General features: G+C 58.4%; 1 protein-coding gene across 1 annotated transcript in view; it reads right to left on the bottom strand.

Moving 5' to 3' along the window:
* The window catches only part of DOK7 (docking protein 7), a 24,255-nt gene that overhangs the window by 15,802 nt on the left and 7,483 nt on the right, over positions 1–970 (bottom strand). Inside the window, exon 4 of the mRNA XM_010848137.1 lies at positions 806–965. Within this exon, the coding sequence (XP_010846439.1) occupies positions 806–965 (160 nt within the window). The remainder of the gene's footprint in view (positions 1–805; positions 966–970) is intronic.

Below are 970 nucleotides of genomic sequence, written 5' to 3'. Positions count from 1 at the left end.
GGTCCCAGGGGGCCAGGGGTCAGCAACCCATCACCGTGTCCTGGTGATTTCTATTTAAGGTGCCAGGACAGGGCACTGGCTGCCTCGCACCAGGCCCCTGCCCACTCCCCCACCCCCAACCCTAGCAGAAGTGGAGTCACACGCTGAGCCAGGCTGAACTGGCAGGAACCCCGACGGGAGAACTTTCTGGAAGAGGCTCTTCCCTCCTGCCCCTGCGCCCCCTCACTGGGCCTCCACACAGGCCCCACCCTAGACTCCTGATCTGGGGGCTCCCAGAGGAGGGACGAGCCGCTGACCCCTAGCTGGGCTGGGCTGAGGTGAGTGAGGCCCCTTACTCAGGGTGCAAAACAGGGGCCAAGATCAGTGATATTTTAACGATGATTTAAACAACAAAAATCAGTGCAAAAAGTCCATGGTGAGTGAAACAGCTTAAATAAAGCCCAGGCTGGCTGTGGCATTGGGGAAGGTGCGGACGGGAAGGTTTAAAGACGGCTCACAGACCAGCTCCGCTTTAGACTTTGCCATTTCTGTTCATCGTGGGCTTCGAGCTTTCATTTTTAACTGTTTAAATATTGTGTTAAAACATCACAGCTTTTGAGATAACGCGGGGCTTTGGGACTGAACACACACAGCGCTTCGTGCACGTTGGGTAAGCGACACGGTCCTACTGGACCCGCACAGGGAGCTACACTTGGCATCCTGCAGTGAACTGTGATGTGCGAGGACCTGAGAGAACACACACGTGTGCCCACACACACACACGTGCCCACACACACGCACATGCCCACGCACACACACGCACAACCTGCCCGCAGCCGACGCAGCACTGTGAGCTAGCTGCGCGGATGAAAGACGCCAGCCGTGGGTTCTGACGACGCAGCTGGGGGCCGGCCTGCCTCTGCTTGACCAGCCGGGTGGGCATGTGGGGGGGCTGGGTCTTGCCCTTCTCCCGAGAGCACCCCATACTGTA

This window comes from Bison bison, unplaced genomic scaffold (genome assembly GCF_000754665.1).
Source record: "Bison bison bison isolate TAMUID 2011002044 unplaced genomic scaffold, Bison_UMD1.0 scf7180017849866, whole genome shotgun sequence".
Taxonomy (NCBI): domain Eukaryota; kingdom Metazoa; phylum Chordata; class Mammalia; order Artiodactyla; family Bovidae; genus Bison; species Bison bison.
This window is presented reverse-complemented; position numbering and strand designations above follow the sequence as displayed.